This window comes from Rhinolophus sinicus, chromosome 2, assembly GCF_057876585.1.
Source record: "Rhinolophus sinicus isolate RSI-liver-muscle chromosome 2, RSI-T2T, whole genome shotgun sequence".
Lineage (NCBI taxonomy): Eukaryota > Metazoa > Chordata > Mammalia > Chiroptera > Rhinolophidae > Rhinolophus > Rhinolophus sinicus.
This window is the reverse complement of record NC_142502.1, coordinates 62,799,280-62,820,390: the sequence shown is the minus strand read 5'-3', so window position 1 is coordinate 62,820,390 and position 21,111 is coordinate 62,799,280. Positions and strand designations below refer to the sequence as shown.

The window sequence follows — 21,111 nt, the reverse complement described above, 5'->3', positions numbered from 1 at the left end:
GGGAGAACTGCATGGTTTCCACCTGATGGAGCCACGCCGCTCTGGCCCCAAGAGCCCCGAGGAAGGTACTTGGTTCGCTTCCCTGCTCTTCTCTCCGTGGCCACCTCAGCGTTCATTTTATGACACCTCGTCACGGGTCCGGCAAATTCTGCCCCAGTCCTCATCCCGCAGGTCTAGTACTGACCTCCACTCTCCTCTCGCCCCAGCCCAGTATCCAACAGCAATCTGCAGATCTGTTCCCCGTATTTGAATTACGTGATGAGGATCCGGAAAAGCGAGCCTTTGAAGGAAGGAAGGAAAATTGGTGGGGAGGAAGCCCAAGGTTGGTGGGTACAGAGCCCTGGAACAGGGAAGGCTGTAAATGCCTTTTGGAAACATCAGGCCAAATCCTGGAAAGGTGTCCTGTAGAAGGCTGCTTTGTTTTTGAAAATCCCCCTAGACTGCTTTAGGTTAGAAAAATTATTTCCAGTTTCTTCACCAGGAGAATGGCCATTTGAGATAGAGTCCACAGCTGAAATGATCATTTCTACCATGTAGGCATCTGGAATCTGTTATAAAGATCTGATGAACCCATCAATTGATGGAAGAATGACTGATAGGTTGGTATATGTGGAATGAGCCCTGAGCATAAAACCTAAAGTGTCTGCAGGATCTACTCACCTCAGAAGAAGCCATTGTCAGCCGACCTCCACTGCGGAGACATCTGCATCTCGAGATTCATGAGAGGGGTATGAGAGGCTTCAGCATCTGTTGCCTTTTATTTTCTTTTAGGGGTCATGGTTGTTAGATTTTTACCTTCACCTCACAGGCAGGAGGAAATATTCACAAAGTTTTGCCCTCATTTTGCCTTCCAGACTCTAATTTCTCAAGTTGGTAACTTGACAAGAAATAACTTCCAAGTCTCACCACTTCCTGGTATCCCCGGTTCAAATGATTGCTAGTAATTGAAAGAAAGGATCTAGGCAGCTCTTCTGGCTGTGATGAAGACTTCTTTCAGTCAACAGGAAAATATGGGAAGCTGGGATCCTGGAGGGTTTTCAGGCAACAGGCTTTCACATGGGTGCTGCCACCCTCCCCTGTAGCCAGCTATCTGTGCTCTTGGGGTAGCTGTTGTGTTTAGCATCCCTCAGATACACAACACTGGGACATTCTGGGGGTGCCCCTTATAGGGCATTCTCCCACTCTTCAACCTACTGCATGGGGTTCAACATCAAAACTAAAGATAGAAATCATTTACAACCTTGGAAGGAACTCCGTGGAAATCTTCTATCTCAACTCAGCCACACCAACTTTTGCTTTTTCATAAAGAGCAATCCAATTATCTTAAGTGTCTCTAAGTCACCCCAAATCTCTTGATGGATGGTGGATTTCTTCACTGAATTCTATGAAATTCCAAGCAGAATTCCAAGAGGGTATCCAGGAAGGCACACATACATACAGGAAGGCACATAGACATTTGTTGAGTGACTGGCCAAAATGACCTGTGGACAGAGCCAGTCATTAAAAATCTAATCAAGTAATGACTAGAGCAGCTATCTATAACTGTTTAGCCTGTTATTCTGTTGTTCATGTTGAGGTAAGGCTGGAGCTTGACAGCTGGTGAATTGTACTGCCTTTCCATTTAGAACTCAAGGATAATGCTCAGTAATGGAGACAAAATTTGACTTGTGACCTGGCATTTTATCACCATAAGTGACTGTTTTGTTGAAACTGAGAGAGTTATTATGTTGTTTGGAAAATGACATGCTCATGGATGTGCTTGTAGGTCTTTAACATTTAAAGTGTGTCCTGAGCTCATCAGGGTGTTATACTGCCCATCAAATAGCTGCTATACTTTTCCCTCAGAACTGGAAGAGACACAGACAGTAGACAGTGTGAAAGCAAGATGCTCTTTAGTGCCTCAGAGTTTACATTGTGCAAGGATCACCTTTATATGGGAGCAAATGATTTAGTTTCCACGTGTGTATCTCTCACTGTACACCTAAGAGAGGCAGCAAGAATGACAAATGCAAGCTGTCAACATCCCTGTTAGGGACATTATGTTGAACGCACACATACATTTAGCACAAGACATTGAATGGTCCTTGGTCACCACAAACCTAGGTTGAATTTGAAGCCATGACCTTCTGGGGAAAGACTGTGGCAGCCCCTTAATGGGCTTCACTAGTCCCTGAGCTGCTATATGTGAGGCCGTCTGGTTTTTTCAGTTCTTTATCCTTTTAAAATTAGAACAGGGCTATGATGAGCCAATTTATTGCTGTTCCATGTAATTTAGGTTATTCACTCAGTGATATGTAGAGGATGAGAGCACAGCTAAGGCTGCATATTTCACCTTCAAAGAAAGATCTTTGAAGCATGTCCTGCCTCCCTGAGATGGCCGTTGATCCTAAAAGAGCTGTGCTTTAAGATTTCTTTTTTCATTCGTTATGGTTGGTCATGCCTCTCTCCCATTCCCCAAAAACGTGGTCTGTTGGGAATGATGAGTAATGATTTCCTGTTTTGGAAACTGGTAAAGCAAAAACATCATTCTCTCTTAGAGTTCTGGGAGTTCTATCTGACTTTGGCTCTCGTGTTTTATTTGGTATTTTAGGTGTGATACTCACACCACAGGGCTGGAATGCTCACTGATTAAAGACATTTTTGGAATGATATTATGACTACATGATTTCATTCTAATTCAGAGCATTGCTGTAGAGTTTTGACAGCTGTTATCGACTCTCCTTTGAAGCATTAAAGCATTTTGTTTTTCAGGGGCTCTGCACTGCTAGATGGGAATTGGATTCTTCATTCCCAGTCGAAAGGGTAAGTGTCAGCAAGCCTGTGGTCCAGGCTGGGGTTCTGTCATCCTGAGCTTGAGATCTGAAATACTTGCTCATGAGATGCTCTATCAGTGATACAAGCAACCTAAAGAGCCTCCCGCGCCACTTCTGCATGTTTCTCAAGAGCACAGGCTAGTGATGAGAAGTGACATTCTTTTTTCACTCCATCATCAGAAATTAAAGTTCATAAAATCTATTCTATGTGGAGAAGCTGGTTGCCAGGGTAGAGAAAGAATGGATGAGGAAGGAAGGTGATGGGCTTCTTTGACCTTGGAGGACACTGTGGTACATTAGGCACAAAGAAAATCCCTGCCATTTCTCAGTGATCTTTCCTTATAACTAAACACATGCTCATTAGGGCTTTTTCTTCACCTTCTCACCTTCTTTCATTAAACCCCACTCTTTAACATCCCAGCTGAGCAGCAGCAAGGAAGGCTGAGAAATGACAGGAAGGCATTTTTCCTTTGTTCATATGTTTTGTTTTGTTTCTCATCACCAAGCAGAAGATTGGTAATGAGGAAATGGATCATCCTTTCATTTCAAACCATATGAGGAGTATGTTCTAGCAGATAATAAACAAGCACATAGTGCAAATAAGGAGAGTGAGAAAACAGGTTAATAAAGCTTTTGTTCCCTCCTGATTAAACCCTTGCAAAATAGTCATGAAAACTCTATAATAAAAAAGGCTATAAAATTATATGTCTAAATATTTTGTTTAAAAAATAGGACAAGCAGCAGCTTGTCCTATTATGCATAATATTGTGTCAAAATGTGGCAAACAATAGAAAAATAGCACTAGAAGATGTGTACTTCTTAAATAGTCACTTGGCCGGCCATCTGAGTAACTCTCTTCCTAGTATTCTTCATGGTTTTTTCAACTTCAGGTAGGAACTTAAAAAGAAAAAGAAGTGACCATCTATCTTGAGTTATGAGAATGAAATCAATTAATAAACAGAAAACTCCCAGCTTGGTGCCTGGAACTTAAGGTCTCAATAAATGATAGTTGTTTTTATTTCTCCCACCACTACTGCTACACTGTAGCTGCATGTCTAGTAAATGTCTGGAGAGGACCACAGCATGGCTGGATGCTCTTTAATTCTCAAATCACGGGGTGGGCAGCTGATTTATAAATCAAGTGCTCACATTTTGAGGGTTTCTTCGGGCTCAGCTGTGACTTCTTTTCTGTCGTTCCCATTCTAAACAGATGCCGTGGATTATCTGCTTTACATAGTGGTCTGGATATACTGATGCCTTGAGAAGTCCCCATTATCTACTCCCTGCAGTTCACACTCTTTTTCTTGAAATGCAGCTGCCAGTAAAAATGAGAATTGGCAGAAGCCAATGGGGTGATTTGTCTGTGGGTTCATTGTCTTGTCTGTTGTATCCAAAACATGTTAAAGAAACAGGTACAGCTCAGATTTTATTGTTTCAACAGCAATTGAAGAATTGAAAGTATCATGTTGTTTTCTAATTTTTGTCTAAGGAACTACTGATTTAGACAGGCTATAGGTGAGATTTGGGAACATAACATCTGTGGAGATATACAGATTTAACGCCTAGTATGGCAATGATGACCCAGGCGATCACTTAGCATTTCTATACCTCACTTTTCTATTCTGTGAAATGGGAATAACACTCATTTGTCTAACACAGTCTCTGAGAATGTCTAATAAGATAATAAAAGTAGAAACACATTGAAAAAAGCTTCAAAAAATTTTAGTGAAATATTTTATTACTCAATAATTTATCTGATGGAATGGTCTACTTATTTCTTAGTTGTATCAAATTACATAGAATATTTTAATTATTATGCTTATTTCAAGAGAAAGTAATAATAAACAAATTGTGAATATGAGAGCTTTGATGGCATTGATTTTGTATCTAAGGCCCAGAGAAGAGAATGCAGAGTGCTAGTAACTTAGTTGAAGGCTCGTAAGCGAGAATACTGGACATGTGTCCAGGATGATCTTGTATATTGAAAAGAATTTCAGTTCATGGCATGAAGATATATCTCTTGAAGCTGGTAAATTGTTTGATCCACCAGTGGTGATTTCTACTGCATGTTACAAATCGTTGCTCACTGGGGGTTACTTTTTCAACTCAAGGGGACATAGTTCCCTTACACATAAAAATCAGGAAAAGGTGTGATTTATTATTCCTTTAAAAACATCATTTTCCTCAAAACTGATTGTGGAGTGTTAAGGCTGCATAACTCCTGTTCTCCTTATAGTAGATATTGAGTAAAATGAAGGAAACTTCATCTCTATGTAGTGTGTGGTTCTTAGGCATCAGTGCTAGGCATCAGAACAACAACTGTATGGGGAGAAATCCCATGCAAGAAGTTAATTTAGAAGATGTTAATAATTTGTCAGATATAATCTCATGCATGACCTCAGCACAAGAGTCTAGAAAAAGAAGTCATGTGACACTTTTGTACTGTCAAAATTATTAAAGAATATGGGGAGGGGAGAATGAACCATCAGTAAATGTCATTTAGGAAAAAAAAAGAGAAAAAACTTTAGTTCTGCAGTTTTCTATCATGATCTGTTATGAGGAGAATTCTAATGTCAAGGCCACGCCTCCAGCACTCTGAAATATTCTCTCCTTTGTCATCTTCTAGAGGATGGCTTTCTTTTCCCTTCTCTAGCACTTTCTCCCTTTAATGAATGTTTTGTTAGTAAGGAGCTCATTGAGTGGGTATGTGGGAGATAGAGGAAAGAAACAGGAGGAAAGTAGAAAATAAGAAAGATTTCTCAAGAAATTTATGTCTCTGGGGGGGGGTGTCTCTTAAATACTAAAAATGAGAAACTCGAGATGGTATGTGAAATTTGTGATTTGACACTTTGCCTAATATGAAAAAATAATAGCAGTCCCCAGGGTCCAACTTTGGAGACTACCTGGTGTCTTCTGCTAGGCAGCCCCTGACATTCATTTTTGCTTTAAAAGACCTCAGAGAAACAAACAACCTTGAAAGAGCACATTGAGGTAAAGTATGGATATTTAATTTTATTTGATTAGGAAATGAGTCAAAGATAATACAATGTCAAGACAGCATCTTTTACTGACATCACAATAATATGTTGGGGCTAATGTGCTCAATTTGATTAGGTCAGATAAGCAAACCATGCATTCATTACTCAAGGCAATCATTTCATTCTCAGCTTTTATTATTCTTAAGCAAAAATAGCATTTAAAAACTACTGTTTTAATAAAAGTGAAAAATGCTCATTACAATGGAAAAAGATGTGATAGAAAGTAAAAAGTCAAAGACCCCAGGTCACACGCCCGTCTTCCTACTCTTTACCCAGAGGTGTTTGCAGTTAAGTGTGTTGTAATTCTTTTACACATTGTTTGTCTATATAACCGGTTGAGTGAATTAAAGGACAAATTTATAGAAATGGAATTTTGGAGTGTGAGTTTTATGTATTTCAACTGTTGAAAGAAAACACCATTGTATACGGAGCCGTTTAAATTGACATGATCTATATAAACACTTTGCTAGAATGACGTGAAAACCCCGTCGCGGCACCATGTCTAAGATAGCCCTGGGCTAGCTCAGGGATGGTGGACCCGTACTGCTCCTGCGGAGTTTGGAAATTTTTAGGAGAAGGGGTAGTCTGTTGTCACCATGATTGGAGGGTGGAATAAGGGGCTGGGACATTAGACAAGCTGCAATGCACAGGGCAGTCCCACACAATTAAAAATGGTCCCGTGTCCCACACAATTTACAAATGTTTTGGTGGCCATTCATGTTAGTGAAGAATCTTTATTATTCTGGCCCAACAGCCTAACATTTTATATATAAGTCCATGCAAAGTTTTTGTTTGTTTGTTTGTTTGTTTTTGTCATGCTTTTTAATATATATTGGATTTACCAGGAATACAACCACCATGTAAATTGAGAGTTAACTAGGTTGGAAAATTGTATCATTGTAGCATTTAAGTCCTAAATCAACATGTCTTTATTGGTCTCTATTTATAACGAGTGCATTCATAGTGATTCTATGTGTAATTTGACAATACCACCTCTATGCCCAAGCTTATACATAATAATCTATATAGAGAGATGTTATATAAATTACTTTCCTTTGATTCTTTTTTATATTTTATTTAAGGTGTGATGTTAACGTTTTTTAAATCGTGTGTAGTAAATTATAATATGTATGAATTTAATATCACTTTAAAGTTATGCAATAGTCACCCCTTATCCATGGTTTCACTTTCTACAGTTTCAGTTATCTGCAGTCAACTGCGATCTGAAAATATTAAATGAAAATTTTCAGAAATAAACAATTCATTAGTTTAAATTGCAGGCTGTTCTGAGTAGCATGATGAAATCTCGTGAGGCCTGCTCTGCCCCTCCCAGGACGTAAATCACCCAGCATATCCACGCTATAAAAACTCCCAGCCCGATCAATTAGTCACTTAGTAGTAGCCATCTTAGTTCCGCATCAGGTCGTTGTTGCAGTCTCCCAGCGCTTGTGTTTAAGAAACCATTATAGTAGACTAACGCTAGGTCATAATGCCTACGTCATCCACCTCAATTCATCTCATCACACTGGCATTCTCTCACATCATCATGAGAAGGGTGAGTAAAGTACAAAAAGATATTTTGAGAGGGCCAGGGAGAGACTACATTCACATAACTTTTACTACAGCACAAGCATATCGTGTTTTATTGTAATTTGCTTTAATGTGCTTCACAGGTGTTGCGTTTTTTCACAGATTTGAAGGTAAGAGCCTCCACCAGCAAAACGATTATGACTCACTTCATTGCGATACTCTATTATGGTGGTCTGGAACGGAACCCACAATGTCTCCCAGGTACGCCTCTCTATTGTAATAATTGTTCTATTTTATAAATTGAACTTTTCATAGATGTGTATGTATAGGAAAAAACAGTCTATATAGGGTTTGGTACTATCCATGATTTTCTGGCATCCAGCTGTGGGTCTTGGACTGTATCCCCCCCAGATAATCCACCATTTTGTCATTGGGTTCTTAATTGACCTTGATCCCCTAAGAGATGCTGTGGTATGGTAACCAAACTCACAAGAGACTGATGTATATAAACTGAAATGACAGTGAATGGTGAGAACTGTACGCTAGTGATTCTTCTGACCAGCACAGTTTTTCTCAGTGCATAGGAAGTTAAATTACTATTAGAAGGTAGTTTGTAGGCATGAGAACAGAGGAAGGAAGGCTGTGACCTTACCAGCAGCTGTGGTGAGGCCAAGGAAGCCTGATATACCCACCTTCATTATAAGAACCTACTGGTGGAGTGCAGTAGCCCTGTCAGCTGCTCAGGGCACCTCTCAGAGAATCAGTTCTTCTTTCGACCTCATGCAGCTTCCCCACGCCTTAGTAACAACAACAACAGAAAAGAATATGTGTGATAAAAGTAAATTATGAAACAATAATAAAATAAATACTCATGAACATAACTACCTACCTTAAGAGTCAGTAAATTTCTAATACTTTTTAAAATGTATATTTGTACTCCTTTTCCATCACATATGCTGTGTCCCCATCAGAGTAACTGATCTGAGATGTGTATTATCGTGCCTTGCTTTTTTTTCTTTTTACATGAATTTTATCACATACTTATCACCAAAAATACTGTTTTCAATATTTATAAAAATGATATTGTAGTGTAGATTGCTTATTTTACTCAGTATTATGTAGACAAGATCTATTCAGTTTGTTTTTTTAATAGCTGTATTTATTTTCACTTTTGAATAGTATATCTTTGTGTGAATATATGACAGTTAATTTGTTTTCTTTTGAAGGATGCTTGTTGCTATAAACATTCTTGTGCATGTCTCCAGATAAGAGACAAGAGTTTCTAATGGAAAATATACATAAGAATGGAAATGCTGGGTTACAGTGTATGAACATATTAAACTAATATTTGTAATGCCAAACTACTTTCCAAAAAATGCCTGTACACTCCAGTGTAGAATACTTCTGCTTGGTTCACATCACCGTCAAAATTTGGTCTTGTCAGACTTTATTTTTTCTAAGTTAGTTGTATCTCATTTTGTTGTTAATGTGTAAAGTGGTATCTCATTTTGTTGTTAATGTGACTTTTCTTGATTACCATTGAAATTGAACATCTTTCATGTTTATTCACATTTTTATTCCCACTTCTGTGAAATTCCTGTCCATGTCTTTTGCTCATTTTTATTGTTTATATATAATATAGTTTGTTTTTTTCTCATTGATTTGTAGAAGAGAGAGAGAGAGAGAGAGAGAGAGAGAGAGAGAGAGAGAGAGAGAGAGAGAGAGAGAAAATGATTCTGGATAATAATGTGTCATTGGTTACACATGTTGCAAGTATCTTCTCCCATTCTGTGACTTGGCTTTTTCCTTTCTTTACAGTCTTTCAATAAACAGAAATTCTAATTTTATCCTTCTTCTTTAACAATTTATTGGCTATCTTTCATTCTTTGATTTTCAACATAATTTTAGAATCGGCTAGTCAATTTCCCCTATTACCTTGTTGAGATCTTGAAAGAATTATATAAAATCCATAGATTAGGGAGAATTAACATCTTTATTACATTGAATCTTTCTATCAATATGTGTATAGTTCTAGTCAAGTCTTCTTTAATATATTTCAGTATTTTATAAAAGTCACCATAAAGGCCTTGTACATTTTTTGGTAGATTTATTCCTGGGTGTTTTATACATTTTATTGCCACCATAAATGTCTCTTGTTTCCAAAAGTTACTTTTTCTGTGCATTTATAGAAATGCAATTAATTTTGTATATTGATTGCATATCCAGTCACTTTGCTAAATCTTCTTATTTTGTCTAGTAATTTGTCTGTAGCTTCCTTTAGGTTTTCTATGTAGACAGTCATATCATCGGCAAGTAAGGGTTGATTTGTTTTCTTCATTTCCAGTCATTTTGCTTTGATTTCTTTTTCCTGTTACCATACTAGCTAGGATTTCCAATTTAGTGTTGAATAGAAATGTTGAAAATGGGCATGCTTGCTTGTTTCTGATTTTACAAGGAGTGTTTCTAACTTTTCACCATTAATAATAATATTTAATATTTTTTTGGTAGATACCCTTTATTGTGTTAAATTTTATCAAATACCTTTTCTCTATTAATTGAGAGTATTATGTGGGTTTTCTCTTTAATCCCATAATGTGATGAATTCCATTAAAATGTTTTCCAGTATTAAACTACCCTTGCATTCTTGACTCAACTTGGTCATTATATATATTTTTATACACTGCTAAGTTCATTTTCTAGAATTTTTGCAGCCATGTTTATAAGTAAGGTTGTCCTATAATTTTCCTTCCTTATACTGTCTGTGTCTTGCTCTAGTAATCAAGATTTACTACCTTTATAGGATAGAGACGAACTTCCTCTTTTTCTATTCTCTGAAAGGCTTTATGTAAGATTGAAATGGTCTTGTTTTTTGAAAGTTCCTTACATTGCCTGCAAAACCATCTGGGCATGGTGTTTTTTGTGTAGGAAGATTTTAAACTACTGATTCAATTTCTTTAATGACTACAGACATTTCTGGCTACTTTTTCTTGATTTGGGTTGATTAATTTATGTTCTTATAAGAATTTGTTAATATACAAATTTCTAAATGTATTGGTATAAAGGTTCCATATGTTCTTTGTCTTTTTAATCTGTAGTATATTTGTACTAAGTCTGCTCATTATTTCCTAGTGTTGTTTATTTATGCCCTATTTCTTTTTTTCTTGATAATTCCTGCAAGAGGTTTGATTTGAGAGATATTCAGAGGCCAGGAATTTTTAGAAATTCCACAAAGAGCATCAATGACTTCACTGACATTTGCTTTGGTGCAGTTACTTTTATCCACAAATTTTTAAGTGGTCAACCAAATTATTATTATAAAACATGCTTATGCTAAGAACACAACAATCTATTATATTTTTGTTTATTCTTTTTATCTTCATTTTTTTTTCTTTTTCCTCCTACTCACCTTCATTTTTTTTTTTTTTAATGTAAAAGTAATCCTTATTAATGGATAAAATCATTTTTGGATTTTTTTAATTATGAAAGAAATACTGGACGTAGAAAAAGTTCTGGGGTATAAAATGAAAAATCAAAGTCTTCCTCCTGTTTTTGTATTGATATGCTTTGATTCCTCTCTTATTTCTTGTATAACTTCTATTGGTATTTTCTTTGTGGTTACCATGGGGTTTACATAAAATATCTTATATAATAGTCTATTTTAAGACTATTTTGTATTACATACAAAAACTCTACACTTTTACTTCTCCCCCCCACACTTTGGTATTGATGTGACAATTTACATATATTTATATTGTGTAGTTATTGACATATTTGTTAGTTATAATTTTTAATACTTTTATCTTTAATATAAGATATATAAAAGTATCTATATAAATTTATATATAAAAGTATATGCTTTTATAAAAAGTATCTTTAATATTTTTATGGTAGAATTAAAATGATGTACTAGATTAATACAGTAATAATTACATTAATGCAATATTCTATATTTGTCTATATATTTACCTTAGTAATGAGTTTTATACTTTCTTACATTATTAATTGCTGTTTAGCATTCTTTCATTTCAACTTGAAGAAATCCCATTAGCATTTCTTATAAGACAGTTCTAGTGATGAACTCCCTCAGCTTTTGTTTGTATTGGTAAGTCTTTATCACTTCATTTTTGAAGGACAATTTTCCCAACTACAGTATTATTGTTTGTTAATTTTTTCTTTTAGCACTTTGACTATCAGTCTCCTGACCTTCAAGATTTCTACTAAAAAATCTGCTGACACTTTTATGGGAGTTTTTTTGTATGTGGCAAATTTCTTTTTCCTTGCTGCCTTCAAAATTCTCTCTTTATCTTTGATTTTTGACAGTTTGATTATAAGGTATCTTGGTGTGGGTTTCTTTGAATCCACTTTATTTGGTTTTCTGTAGATTTCTTGGATCTGGATGTCCAATTCTTTCCCCAGCTTTAGAAAGTTTTAAGCCATTACTTTTTTTGAATAAGCTTTCTACCTGTTTCTCTCTCAGTTTTCCTTTTGAGACTCCCATAATGCATCTATCAGTCTGTTTGATATTTTCCATCGCCCCTTAAGCTTTCTTCATGCTTTATCTTTTCATTTCTTTCTTATTCTTTGATCCTCTGACTGTATAATTTCAAACAACCTTCCTTCAAGTTCACTGGTTCTTTCTTCTACTTGTTTCAATTAGATATTGAACCCCTTTATTGAATTTTTTAATTCAATTATATTCTTCAGGTTCAGCATTTCTGTTTGGTTCTTTAAAAATTTGTTTTCTTTTTGTTGAAATTCTTACTTTGTTTATGCATTGTATTCCTGAACTTGTTGAGCATTTTTATGATGGTTATTTTGAATTCCATGTCAGGTAATTCCTATATCTCCATGTCATTATGGTCAGTTAGTGCAGTTTAATTCTGTTCCTTTGTTTGGATCATATTTCATTGTTTCTTCATTTTTCTTAACTTTTTGTGCTGGTATCTGTCTACACATAAGAAAAAACTGCCACCTTTCCCTGCCTTATGGATTGGCTTTTTATAGGAGAAGACCTTAACCAATCAATCCAGCCAGACCTTCTGTGGACTTCTCAAACCTTTATGCTAGACCAAACCAGAATCTTTGTTATTAGTGGCCCCCAGGTATCTAGAGTATGCCAGGTTTTGTCAGCACTCTGAGACAGGCAATAGAGAAGCCAGTCCTTCAGGCAGCATCTAGGAAAATTGGAATATGGATGTTTGGTCCAACTCTTTTCCTCCTCTGGGAGAAGCTGGGAGCTGTAGTTTTCCTTTTGATCCTATGGTACCATGCTAGGGTAAGGATTAGTGGTGAGACGATGTCTCCAATTTTCCTACCTGTTTCAGTGTGGCTGATTACTGTCACGTGGGCTTCTCAATTAGTTTCTGGATTTCTCATAAAGGGAATTAATCCATATATTATTATTGAGTTTGTATATTTATGGAAGAGTACAGGGCTTCTCAGTCTGCCATTTTGCTGATGTCACTTCCTGCTTACTCTCAAATTTTGATATATAAAATTCACAGCTTTTTATTAAGTACATTTATATTTCAAATTGCTATATTTTTTAGTAAATTAAACTGATTCTATTAGCATTATGTAGTGACCTTATCTTTACTAATACTTATTGTCTAATACTTTTCTTCCCCCCGATATGGTATAACTACCTCAGTTTTCTTTTGGTTAGCATTTTTCTGGAATATCTTTTTCTATCCTTATGTGACCTTGTGTTTCTTATAAGTAGCACGTAACATTTAAAAAAACAAAAAAACCTGGTCTTAATATTTCTCTTTTAACTGGTGTTGTCCATTTACAATAATTGCAATAATTGGTATGTGTAGACCTTTTTCTAACATCTTACTTTGTTTTATCTGTTTGTCTCGTCTCATGATCCCACTCCTTTTGTTTTTATTGTTTTGTTTTATTTTATTTTCCCTACTTCTATTCCAAAAGGTATTTATTCTGTATCTCTTCTTTTAGTGGAAGAGCTGCCTACAAAATGCTTTGTGTCATTTGATATAATGTACTTCCTGTGAACAGATTAGAAAAAGGAGCTTTTATTGTATGTTTTGCTTCATCGACTGGTAAATAAGGAGACCTTTGTGAATAAAAAGGCTCACCTTTCTCCTGATTGACACAGCCCTGAACCAAGGCACACACATAGTATCAAATATCAGCCCTCAATTGCCGCCTGGATGTCACTTGTTGTGTGCAGGAGACAAATTTCACAGTCATAAGCAGTAGCTTTTTTCAGAAATTATGCATACCACTTTCACATCTATTGTTAAATCAACAAAGTCTAAATTTAACGTCTTACTATCATGTTCACAAATGCATAGACCTTAGAACACTTAAATTGTGGACCCTCAGAGTTTACATGCAATGTTAAGTCATTTCATATGATTGTAACCCCAGAGATTAGACAGCATCATTATTAGTATTATCATTTTATACAGACAAATATTAATTTATATTTACCAATATATTTCCTGATTTCTTTGTCTATTATTTATTCTTCCATCTCAGACCTTTATGGAAATAATTTCTTTTGTCCTGTATTATACCTTCATTACCTAGATTTGTACTTAGCCTGAGTTCAAACCCAGGAGCTGTTATTTACTAGCTTTGTGAACTTCGCCCTTAACCTCTCTATAAAATGTGCATAGTGATAGTGCCTACCACATAGGATTATTCTGATGATAAATTAGGTAGTAAATATAAGACACCTGGCATATAGTGAATGCTGTAATAAGTGTTAGGTATAATTTAGAAGTTTAAAAGTTCCTTTATTGAAAGTCTACTAGTGATAACTTTCTCAGTTTTTGTTTACCTGGAAATATATTTAGTTTATTTTCATTTTTGAAAGACAGCTTTCTTGAAAAATAATTTAGTTTATTATACAATTCACTTTATAGATAAATTACGCTGTCACTGGCTTCCATTATTGCTGTTGAGATATGTGTTTTGTCATTCTCTTTTAAATGACTTGTCTGATTTATCTTTTCTCTCAAATTACTTTTAAGACTTTCTATTTTTCTTTGATAATTCTATTAGGGTTCTCCAGAGAAACAGAACCAACAGGAGATTATATACATATATATATATATCCTGTTTCCCCGAAAATAAGACCTAGCCAGACCATCAGCTCTAATTCACCTTTTGGAGCAAACATTAATATAAGACCTGGTATTATATTATTATATTATATTATATTATATTATATTATATTATATTATATTATATTATACCTGGTCTTATAGTAAAATAAGACTGGGTCTCATATTAATTTTTGCTCCAAAAGATGCATTAGAGCTAATGGTCTAGCTTGGTCTTATTTTCAGGGAAATACGAATATATATATACATACACATATACACACACACATATATATACACACATATATATATATACACATATATATACACACATACATACATACACACATATGTGTATATATATATTTCATTCATGTATCTATTCATATATGTGTGTATATATTTATATATATGTATGTATATATATGTATGAATATATGTGTATGTGTGTGTGTGTGTGTGTGTGTGTGTGAATGAAATGGCTCAGGTAAAAAAGTCCCATGATCAGCTGTCTGCAAGCTGGAGAACCAGGAAAGCTAGTGGTTTAATTCAATGTGAGTCCAAAGGCCTGAGAACCAGGGAGTGTGGAAGATGGTGATGGTGTAAATCCTGATCCAAATCTGAAGGCCCAAGAACCAAGAGCACTGATGTCTGAGGGCAGAATAAGATAGATGTTCCAGCTCAGAGAGAGTGATTTGCCTTCCTCCATCTTTTTGGTCTATTTATGGTCTCAACAGATTAGATAATGTCCAATCACATTGGGGAGGGCCACGGCTTTACTTATTCACTGAATTCATATGATAATCTCTTTAGGAAATATCTTCACAAACACATTCACAAATAATGTTTTACTGGTTATCTGGGCATTCCTTTGCCGAATCAAGTTGACACATAAAATTAACCATCACAGTATTCTACATTTTCATTACAATGCTTCTAGGTATTAATTAATTTATTTATTTATTCTTAAATCATGCCTTCTATTTCTGTGGGTTCATGTCTTTCATCAAATCTGGAAGTTTCTCTACTGTCACTTCAACTATTGCTTGTCTGCTATTACCTCTGTTCCCTCTCTTTCTGGGATTCTAATTAGATACAAGTTAGACCTCATTCTATCTTCCAGATCTCTTAACTTCCCTTTTGTATTTTCCAGCTCTTTGTTTCTCTATGCTGCATTCTGAGCAATCTCCACAGATTTATATTTACATTAACTCATTTTCTCTTTAGCTGGGTTTAACTGAATGTTTGCCCCATTCACAATTGTGTTTTAAATTATAATTTTAATTGTATTTAGTTTTTTAAGTGTAACTGGTTTTTAGGACCGTCTCTTGTTCTTTTCTCATTTTTTATTCCATTTCTGTTACATGTTAATCCTAATTATTTTACATCTATTGTCTGAGTCTTGATGGTTGATCATCTTTTATGTGTTGGTTTTGCTCACTTTCATTTATTGTACTTTGTTTCTCATGGTTTGGTGATTTTTAAATGAAAGCTTATATTCTGTACAACTTAATCTAAGGAAATTTTGAGGCTCTAAATTGAAGGTGCTTTCCTTCAAAAGAATTTGCTTTTCCCTTTGCTTTTACTGGAAGCCAGAGGATGCTAATGATTTAGATCTACTTTAATCCTCACCTAAGGTTCTGGCTTCATATAAATATATTGGGTGCTGCCTTCTCACCTAGCAGGATGTCTAAGGCTCAGTCTTCAGATTTTAAGATTAATATCTTCGTATATGTGTATATACATATATACATATACCAGGAGTGCTAAAAAATGTACACAAATGGACACTTTGGTCAACGTTGCTCAAGCAATAGTTTGCCATAATCAGAAGTGTCTGTATGTTTCTTTGAGCACCTCTTGTAATTGCAGAAGTCAAACGTGACTTGTATTCATCTTTTGTTATCAGTATATATTGAGTGTTACAATTGTAATAGGTTTTTCCTTTCTTAAAATGGGTATACATTTTTTTGGCACCCTCTGTATACGTCATATGTGTGTGTGTATTTTCATTCAACCTATGCTATGAAACTGGTGTTTTTTTGTATTTTCAGGTATGGAAGGAGATTACAAGGGCAAGAGATATATAGTTTAACATACAATATGCTAACCGTAGCCCAGACTGCCATATTTTCAAAATGAACTTAACTATTGTGTCAAATTGCATGATTACAATATTATTCAGTTGCACTTTAAATATTTTTCAGTCACTTTCTTATTCTCCTAAGATGATTTATTACTGTTTACTTTCATTTTGCATAATGTGAAAATCCTTTCTCAAAAATGTTGGCTGTCTATAATATTTCCACAAGATCCTGAAATGTAAAAAAAAAAAAAAAAAAAAAAAAAAAAAATTAAGAAATCTGCAATCATCACTGAAATGTCAGCTCCATCCACCAAAATTCAAGTTCCATGAGTTCAGGCTTCTGTATGTTTTGTTCATAATCTTAATGCCAGTATCTAGAACAGTGTCTAACAGGTTCTCAATAACATTTATTGAATTAATGAATTAATACAGTCTATACAGAATGACTTCCTTCTTTGAGAATATAGAGAAGTGTGACAGATGTTACTCTTATTTCACCATACAACTATGCTTATAATGCAAAGGTCAGAAACCTTTTTGGAACATCTTATTTAACCCTAATCTACTTTAATTGTTATGAAGAACCAGTATTGTGCTAGATCACTGTTACACAGGAATATTTTACAGAGGTATACATGTTTTTTTCTAAATGAGGATAATCTAGAAATCATGAAATCCCTCTTATGGTATTTCATTCTTGATATTGGTTTTATTTTATATTTTTCAGTCAGTATTTCTACTGCAGATCGAAACTGTTACCTTTGTTTCTCTGCCAAAACAATGTGAAAATGTGGGTGTCGCTTCTGCTTGTTGACATTGATAAGATGGTATTGCAGTGTTTGGGGGGTTTGGTCCATCAGCTTTGTCACCTGAGTTTAAGATTGGTGTGCTCTAGAGTGTGTCAGGCAATTTTCCTTCAGTTTATGCTATAGCTAGTACTTTTTGCAGTTTTATGTATGGAAGGAGAGTGCAAGTATCAGTAGACTGATGACTTAACAATGTTACCAGGCTGCTGTGCTTTCTCAAAGGTACATTTTTGAAAGGATGGTTCTCTATCGCTATGGTAGGTAACATATCCCACAGAATATCACTTGTCAATCAAAAAGGTCCAGATAAGAGTATTGATTGATCCTAAAAGAAATAGAAAATACCTATTATTGAATGTCTTGATTTATTGATCTACTCTTTGGGGGAAGGCCACTGAAAATTGTGTATCCTCTAAATCTTTTACTCAGTTACAATTTTGAAATAACCGTCATTTTAAGAACTGAGGTAGATGCCACAATAAATAGGAGGGAGTCCCTGGCCTGGAAGATTTTACAGTGTGACAGGGGAGATAGACATGGATGCGGAAACTTACATGCAATAGAAGTCCTTGGATTGGGTATGGAGTGCTATGGAAACACAGAAGGAAAGGTAACTGATTGTTCCTGGACTGAGAGTTGCAACAATGGGAGATGATTAGGGAAGGCCTCACAGAAATGAGATTTGGCCTTGGCCTTGAAGAATAAAAGGCAGCTCAACAGACATTCTTATCATGAAAAATTCCATGTATCTTCTCTTTTTGATGCCCTTTTGAAAGGGAGAGCAACCGTGATCTTAGCAGGTAGGCTGTACTGGTTGGTGTTCAATCACTCTGAAAGTCAAGGACTTTAATACTTTCTCAACTTCTGCTTCTTATTTAAACTTACTTCCTTTTGTTTACCTTCAGTGCAGGCAGAGATCATTTGGTTGTTGTTGTTGTTTTTTTCCCCATTCTTAAGTCATGTATTCTTTATCATCCGAAAAATCTGCCTTATTTATTTCAAAAGAAGGAACAAAAAGTGCTTTTTAACCATGAAGTCCTGTACAAATCTTAGTTGTGGTTATTATTATAATTTCATGTACTGTATTGATTTTTCAGATAAGAAACTGAGACTTTACTTAAATGACATACCTAAGTCATATGGCTAGAATAGTGGAAATGGGACTTGGTATACTCTCACAAATCAGTTTGCTCTTTTCTTGACACCATGTGCCTCCAAGGCCTATTTGCAAGTCGGATGACTCATCTACATATTTGTTCTCTCCAAGTACAGAGAGAAATAATATTGATTCAAGACTTAGAAAACAACCGTATTTTAATAAAAATGACACTTTGAACTTAAAAATATTAAATTAATCTTTAAACCTACAATTGTATTGGGTTGACAGTGTGTTAAAATAATGAATATTTAAAAGTTTAATTTTTTAAATGTGGAAATTTCTTTTAGTAATGACTAAAAACTCTTGAACTTTGAGCTCATTCATTCATTTATCCATCCATCAAAACGTGTGTTTTTTAAACCAGATATTGAGTAGAAATACAAAAAGGAATAAAACATTTTTTCCAACAGCAACTCAGGCTCAGGTCATTTCTGACTTTCTCCCAACTGAATTCTGCTGATATCATTTAAAGCCTCTCTCTCTCTCTCTCTCTCTCTCTCTCTCTCTCTCTCTCTCTCTCTTTTAAGTTCAGACCCTGATGCTCCTTCAAAAGAAGGATTTGGACAGGAACTCATGCCAATCTCTGATAGAACCTAACTCGTTTTACTTAATTATAAGCAAAAACCGGGAAGCATATAGTACCCTCTAAATGATGAGTAAACAAAGGAATATCATATTGCCTACAAACATTTTTTTAAACAGAAGAAAAGTAGGGGGATAATCCAATTTTTAAAAACTGCCATTTCCAGTAAACTGGTTTGAAAATATCTGGTTTGTCTTCTCATTAAGATTCAAGAGAGAATTGAATTTATATAATTGTAATAAATTATGAAAATCTCAAGCAATGAAGGATGGCTTGAATTTGAAGAACATGACTGCCAAATTTAAAAGAAGTGGAAGCAGCCAATAGAAGGGGAATATTGAAGAAAATCAATTAGTGAAGTAAGGAAGAATTTGCAAAACTCTGCTGGAACACAGAATATATGGATAAAAGATTGAAGTGATGAAGGAGATAATAAAAAACATGGAAAAAGATATGGAGATCCAACCAAGGAATATAGAGTTCCCAATGGAGAGAACTTATAATAATATGTGGCCCAGAAACAAAGATCAGAGTTAATGGAAGAAAATTGGCTGATCCGAAGAAACTCAGTCTAAACATCTAAACATCAAAAGCATGACTAGTACCCTCAGGCAAATTCTATAACAAAACAATACTCAACAATACTTAATCATTTTCAGTTATTAAGAGTACATAATAAGAGTACACACAAAGAGTACATAAAAAGTACATTTCAGAATGCCCCCACCCCAGGACACACACAAAATAAAATCAACAACCATCCCTCAACTGTGTCAGTTATGATCCCCGCAGGAAACAGGAACCACTTCTGATGGTGCGTTGAAGAGACTTTGGTAAAGGCTCTGAGTATACAGGGTTAAAGGTGCAAACAGGAAGGTGGGACATCCAGAGATTAGCCACAATAGGAAGCTGTTCATACATTTTGGGCTAAGGTTGTAGTGAGGGGAGAAAGTGGAGTTAGCAGAGTTTAATGAGCTGCAATCCTGGAGCAGGGGCCTTGTGTATATTCTAAACTTGCAAAGGGACACAGCTACTATGACTGCACTGATGCTACACTGAGCAGGAGGGAAAGGGAGAAAGGGAACTTTGACTGTTCTCTGCCCTCCTGCCCTCTGATCTTGTTAAAACCTCTCATTGGCTGAACTCAACTAGGACCCAGTCAGCAGGAGTGCCAACAGAGGCAAAAAAACATCTGTCAGTCTTCTAGTGGTCGGAGAAAGGTAGAGAAACATGGAATGGACCTGGATGGTGAGATGGAGATGTGGATAAGGAAAACAATTGGTATATCTAGCAAGGATCAAACAACTAGTTTAATCGAGAAATATCCAGTTAGCTTTGGGGACAAAAAAAAGACAGTAGTACATGGATTCTGTATCCAATTACTTTGTTGTTCATGTGTGAATGAAGTGAAAAGATAGCCAAGCATAAGCATGGGCTTAGGGAACCTTCTGAGGGATTCAGTGAGTTCAAGAGACTCAATCTCTGCTTTTAGTAAGCTTGTAGTCATGTTAAAACCAATGTATAATAAATAGTGCCAAGTGTTGGGAGAGAAAAGCTTCACTGCCAACTTGGGTCAGACTGGTCAGGGGCCTACAAATGAACAGACAATAGGAAGATGAACAGGAAGATGTTATGCATGCAGGAGTACCCTGTATAGATAGTAGCTTCTAGAACAGCTAGGGGTAAAAGTTTACATACCAGCTTAATAAAGGCTGGGGGTGGGGTGGGGAGGAATTTAAAGGCTTCAAAGAATGAAAGATTTCTGCTGAGGTTTGTTTACACAATTTTTTTTTTTTTTTTTTTTTTTGAGTGTTCTCGTGCCCAAGATCAGTGCCTCTTTGCCTGGAGACCTCCCTGGAGGGGGAGATTGTGGCAGCTGACTCTCATTAAGATCTGTTCTAGTCAGATAAGGGAAGTTCAGATTAAGAATTCTTTCTGTATCTTCTCTAGCTCAGATGTTTTCAAGTTGAAATAATCTCCTTACCTGTTTGGTGGGTTGTTGGTCTCTTTGCTTGGCTATGGA

At 35.6% G+C, this 21,111-nt stretch overlaps 1 protein-coding gene across 7 annotated transcripts in view; it reads left to right on the top strand.

Annotated features, from left to right (window-relative positions):
- Positions 1 to 21,111, top strand: part of LOC148758787 (uncharacterized) — a 55,333-nt gene that overhangs the window by 2,577 nt on the left and 31,645 nt on the right. The window contains exons 1-3 of one of the 7 annotated variants that reach the window (XR_016020262.1): positions 75 to 728; positions 2,752 to 2,802; positions 4,024 to 7,504. Coding sequence is in view for 3 of the 7 variants with exons in the window: in XM_088795565.1 (XP_088651691.1) it covers positions 720 to 728; positions 2,752 to 2,802; positions 7,525 to 7,642 (178 nt within the window). In the remaining 4 variants the exon portion in view is untranslated. Of the gene's footprint in view, positions 1 to 74; positions 2,803 to 4,023; positions 7,505 to 7,524; positions 7,643 to 21,111 lie in introns of those variants that run through there. The other 6 variants (XM_088795566.1, XM_088795565.1, XR_016020261.1 and 3 more) reach the window with 6 other exon arrangements.